Here is a 6,058-nt window from a genome sequence, read left to right on the forward strand (position 1 = left end):
AGCCAGTAACGAGCCAGGTGTGGTTCTTCTATCGGCAGCCGGGTCCATCACAGCCAAATTAATCGCGGGCTTGCTCAAGGAAAAGGGGTATACCCCGATTGGCATGGTTCGTTCGCGAGCAACCGCTTTGTCGCTTCATGCAGAGACTGGCGTGGTGGCATTTTGCACAGAGGATCCGGACTGGAAGGAACAGATTCGCAAAGAGGTCGGTGGTCGGAACATCTTTGCGGCCCTAGATGCTGTGGGCGGATCCATCAGCACCGAAATGCTCGAACTTCTCTCCCCTGCTGGAACACTGATCAGTTACGGAATTTTATCTGGCGAGCCTCTGATCATTCCTCAGGCGCCTCTGACCATGCAGGACAAACGGGTTCTCGGGGTGGGCATGGTTCACTGGTCTCTGCTGCCGTACGAAGAGCGAGCCGCTGACCTGGCCACCATGACTGAATTCCTCAAACGCCACCGTCAACTTCTGCCGACGTTGGCGGAATTCAAGTTGAGTGATCATAAGAAAGCCTTCGAGTTGTTCAACAAACCCGGTCGCAATGGAATCATCTTCTTGTGTCCGTGATCAGACGGCGAGTACTTGGCCGAGAATGTTGATCGCGAGACATGTCCCGTTCTCTGGACCAGATCAGAAAACTTGTAGAGTGCGGTATGGGACCTGATATAGCGTCTAGAGAGTATCCAGCTCATCAACTCTTTGGCGTCCAAGCTACGATCGCGGTGGCGAGAAGAGTCTATAGATAGTTCTATTCCTCTATTGTAGCCTATCTCAGGGTCACTGGAAAAAAACGTCGCTCTAAGTTAGAACTGTTGACCAATATACTCGCGAGCGTTGTGTTTAGATCTCTCCACGGACTTGAGTAGGTGTGATGCCCTTCTGCTACCGCCCCTTTCCGTGCCCGCTATAATTCTATTACCAAGACGATAATGGATGCTTGACAGCCAAGTCACCAGACTTGTTGCAAATTCCAGAACTTCAGAACTTCCGAACCCTTGTCACTCCAGTCGCCAAATAGTAGTCCGAAGTATGAAAGGGGTCTGTTCCTTGCATGATCTGGGGAACAAGGGTCACAGTGGTTTGGAGTCTCGGGAGTGAAAACTACCCAAGTCAAAGCTTGCAGCCGATACCTCGGGTTTGGGCTAGAGCCCGCGTGAGGCGGCCATTTCGTTGACGGACAGAAGCCCAAATCATTTGAGGCAATTGGTGAGACAGCCCGAGCTGGAGTCAGAGTCCCGAGAAATCTTCCCCGCAAACAAATTCCTTCTGCATGTAGAGCAGCATTTCATGACTTACTGTGAATGCTTGGCTGGCATGGAATAAGTCAATATGCTCTTCTTGGGCTGCACCAGGCAAGCTCAGCCAAAATCGAAGTCAAGACAAGGACAAATCACTATGGCCGACATTGCAGGTTCAACGAACGGTGTGTCACCGTCACAGGATACTACTACACCAAGAACGCTTCCCAATGGTCGTTCCCGGGAGGAATATTATAAGCCATTCCCACCGAACCACTTTGCTCCTCAACCAGGCGATCAGAAACTCGACATTGCGATAATTGGAGCTGGGATTGCTGGACTCTTGACTGCAGTTGCATTGGTGCAATGCGGCCACAATGTCGAGGTAACATGAGATTCCGTCCATATGTATCCTCACATGAAATGTCGTGATTCTGAGCACCGAGTACGGACAGGTCTACGAACGATCCAAGTTCGCCAACGAGATCGGCGCGGCCATTAATATGTGTCCCAATGCCGCCCGAATACTGTCCTATTACGAATTCGACTTTGAGCGGGCTATGCCAACCACGGTTGAAGAGGTGAGTCGTCAGCCTAGTGAACTACGTCAACAACATCACCCCGTTTTCCTGCCTTGCCCGAACTGACCAGAGCTCCTCCAGTTGAACCTAGCGGATGGTCATACATTTGAACTTCTGCACCGAGCAGATACACCCGACATGGCAGCTCGATTCGGAGCCCCATGGCTACTATTTCACCGCGTCGACCTTCACAACGAGTTGAAGCGGCTGGCGACCGAGCCTCGACCAAGCACCGCTGCCGTAGCCAAGATTCACCTCCTTGCCGAGGTGGTCGACGTCAATCTTGACGGAACTCTGACCCTGGCAGACGGCAAGAAGCTGACAAAAGACCTGATAGTCGTCGCTGATGGCGTCAAGGTATGTTGGGTAGTCCTCGTTCACATAATCACTCATTTCCATAAACCAGACACTCAACTCACGATGTTAAAAGACCAGATTCGCCACCAAAGTCGTTGAGAAGGATGTATCAACTCGGGCTACACCTACCGGGACCGCTGTGTACCGATTCCTGATCCCGACGGAGAAGCTCCTGAAAGACGAACAAACGCGCTACATCTATGAGCGCGGAAAATGCTCAATGTACATAGCACGGCACAAGGACACTCGACTCGTGTGGTATCCTTGCAGGGGGTAAGAAATGGACTACGATCAGATCCTCTGTTAGTCCTATTAACTGATATTGTCATTCCACCACTCTAGCAATCTTTTGCAAAACTATGGCTTCTTCCATCCGGATTGCATCGAGGGTTACGACGATGAAGGTGCGAAGACTAGGTCAAACCGCGATGGAGTTGCCATCACCTCGCTGACGGAACACATCTAGTATGGAACATCCCAGCGTCTCATGAAGATTTGATGAAGTCCTGCAGTGACCTGCATCCGGATTTGCTTGCCATCTGCTCGTCAGTATATCCTGGTTCGCCGTGAAATTTGATTCATGTTCAACTGACCCACACCTCAAACAAACAGAAAAGCCGAAGATCTGAAACTGTGGCGGCTGTGCCAGCGAGAGAAACCCATTAACAAGTTAACGAAAGGCAAAGTAGTTCTGATCGGTGATGCTGCCCACCCCATGCTCCCTCATCAAGGTCAAGGCGGCGGAATGGCGATTGAAGACGGCGCGGCCCTCGGCGTGCTCTTGTCGCATTTGGACTCCAAAGACGAAATCTTGCATCGGTTGGCCTTGTTCGAACGCTTGCGCCTCGATCGTGTCTCGGCCATGCAGATATTCTCCAGCGTGGGACAGGACGAGTCGGCCAAGATCGCGGACCTCGCCCGTCCGTTTGTCAAAGGACCACTTCCATGTGAGTGTGACGACCATTATCTCCTTGCGTTCGATTTCGTACTTCGACTGATCGTATATCTCTAACTTTTTGTCTTTCTAGCAAACGCGGATCAGTATCACGACTACAACTTCACTCCCAACATCATTCGTGACGCCGAGGAATTGCTTGCTGAATGGAGGTCGACCCAGTCAAGCGAGAAACGCGATACATGAATCTGCCTCGAATAAAAATATACATACTATACCTTGGTCCTTTGAATGTGATATCTAAGATAGTGAGGCCGATTAAGATCGTATAGATTTCGGTGGTTATCATTGTGACTTTTCTGCATAATACAAATCACTAGCTAGCTCACTATGTGCCTCCTGTAGCCTTGTTTTTACCACAGAGACATGTCAATATAGTTTTGGTCTCCATCGAGCTCTGAGCTTCGGACCGCAATGTTATGATATTGCCGGTATAACAGGCAGGCTAATCCAATTGACGTTTTGCGGACTGAAATGGACATGGTTCATTCCTGCCAGTTTCTCAGGTGATCTGATAATGTCATTAGCAGTGGGTTCACATCCATGTGTTGGTCAACAGCGCAACGGAAAACGCCGTGTTAGTATCATGTGAAACATACCTCTCCGATGTATCGTGGCCAAAGTTTCCACTTCCTTGGGTGTCACCACTGGCGACCTCAAACACAAAGCGATCGCCCTTCTCTGCAATGACGTTCGTCGCCCACACCTCGACGTCGACCGGGTAGATTTCGCCGACAACCACGGGAAGAACATCACAGGAGAAGTAGTCGCGATACGGTAGCCAATCACGATGTAGAGGATGGTCCTTGTTGACCGTCCGCAGACTGACTCTCTGCCAGCCCTTGCATAGCGGCACTGGTTCCCCCGTGATTCCGGTATAGTAGACCTCGGTGCCATCGGCGGCAAAGTGACGGAGTGTCAAGAACAGGTCGATATCAGTGGGTACGGTCCCGCCTGGCAGGGGTGTGACCGACACATTCAAATGCGCCACGATATACCCTGTGAGCTCCTGTTCGTCGGATAGTGGCGCGGAGCTGAACTGGATATATTGAGGATTGTTGATGTTGCCGAGAGCAGGGTACGAAAGTCGGTCATAGTGGACTGATGGTGGTTCCCTGGTTAGCTGCCTGTCGGGAGTCAAGTAGTATTTGGTATATTGTGTCCGGGCCAAGGGCCACTCTTGTTCGAATCGGCGCTTGAAAGCTTTCTCGGCTATAGGGTTGTTGAATCCGACGTTTCCCTTGCGAAGGATCAGGTCTACCGGTGGCCGGGTCCCGTCGGTCCAGCCATCGCGGTCTTGGTCCTTCAAGAACGCGTCCAGGAAGGACTTGATCACTTCGACATGTTCGTCGTCATAAAAGGGAAGATCATGTCGACCTACCACCATTCGAAGGAATTTTTTCTCCGAGCTCGCAAGGCGAAAGCCTTCGTAGTTCCCGTGCAAGTGGATCATGATGCTACCCCAGTTCCCAAAAGACAGGAGTGGCGTGACGATGTCTTGTAGGTTATAGTCGCGGGAGACGTAGTAAGGATCGTCACGAAAAAAGTGCTGGGCTGTCTCGACCGTTTGATCATGACGGTTCTGTGCTAATTCTTCCTCAGACAGGTCGCCTTCGATGGTGTCCGGGCCCCAATTTCGATTCGCTTTTCCGGCCAGACCGTACTGATTGCTGAGCACTTGACGGTCGAACCACCATTTGAGAAAGCCAGTCAGAATGCCCCCGTGTCGGCAGCGGTCACGATAGTAGTCGGCCATGCCGTCAACGGGCACTATGGCAGCGAGACCTTTCGGTCGACGAGCCGCCACTCGCCACTGACTTCCAGCGAAATAGCTGATTCCCAATAGTCCCACCTTGCCGTTGCTCCACGACTGTTCCGCGGCCCATTCGATCACGTCCGCGAATGCGTCTGTTGTTGATTTGGACATGGTGTCCAGAATCCCCGGAGATTGCCCGATTCCAACTTCGTCCGCCCGGAGTACCGCATAATTATGGGCGGTCCAGAATCCGGGATCGGGGGTTTCGAAGGATGAATGCGCCGACTTATGCTTGGGATTGAGTTCATCATAGGATTTCATGTAAAATCTGTACAACCATTAGTACTGATAATGCATGTGGGGCCTTCTGGCACATGAAGTTTCTGGGGTCTACATACTCTGAATAGTGAATGTCCTTGCCATATGGGCCATATGTGACAAGAACCGGAACCTTTTCTTCCGTCTTGGGCCTATAAATATTGCAGCGTACCAGACCATCAAACGTCTTCAATTTGATGGTAACATTCTGTTCCACAATATATGGGAACGACGTCTTATCAACGACGAGGAGGTCGTCTCGAATCTTATTGGGCATGTTGGTTGCAAATGCTTTGTTACGACTGCAAATGGTACCGAATCAATCTTGACAAGCAACGATTGTTGTTGGACGCAATGGACCAAGCTTTGAAGACTTGTTTCCATTAATTAAAGAGATGGTCCGTAAGCCTTGCAATGGTTTTAGTATGGGGGTTAAAATAGGTATTGTCACTTGGGAATAGGCGTTCGGGATGTGGGTCCCCCCGAGACCACCAGACTTTGGTGGTTTAACTCGGTATACGACCACCCCTAAAGCGTCCAGGGTTGTACCTTTGCCTGTAAATGGCACTTTGTGTGTGGGTATACTCGGTCAAATACTTCTTGGGTATTGGAGAGGAATTTCACTCTTTGCGAAACGCATGATAATCTTATTCATTTGACAGCCTTGAATCTTTGTCGAAGGATTCTGGAAATCCCTTGCATCAGTCGCGAAACTTCTTCGGCTGTCAATGGCAAAGGCTCCATGGCCCAATTTGCCATGATAATGTCATTTGCAAGGTCAGGTGCCGCTGGCAAATCACACAGGGACAGAAATTGACCGGTCATCCCAGTGAGACCAGGCCACATGCG

The 6,058-nt window shown here is 50.6% G+C and overlaps 1 protein-coding gene across 1 annotated transcript; it reads right to left on the reverse strand.

Moving 5' to 3' along the window:
* Positions 1-3,552: 3,552 nt before the first annotated feature.
* On the reverse strand, positions 3,553-5,486 carry PV10_00474 (uncharacterized protein; the record flags this gene model as incomplete). The annotated part of the gene is made up of 3 exons (XM_016364561.1): positions 3,553-3,646; positions 3,735-5,219; positions 5,290-5,486. 3 exons carry the CDS (start codon positions 5,484-5,486, stop codon positions 3,553-3,555), a joined length of 1,776 nt encoding a protein of 591 aa, XP_016228210.1.
* Between the last annotated feature and the right edge of the window lie 572 nt (positions 5,487-6,058).

Source organism: Exophiala mesophila, assembly GCF_000836275.1.
Source record: "Exophiala mesophila strain CBS 40295 unplaced genomic scaffold supercont1.1, whole genome shotgun sequence".
NCBI classification, from domain to species: domain Eukaryota; kingdom Fungi; phylum Ascomycota; class Eurotiomycetes; order Chaetothyriales; family Herpotrichiellaceae; genus Exophiala; species Exophiala mesophila.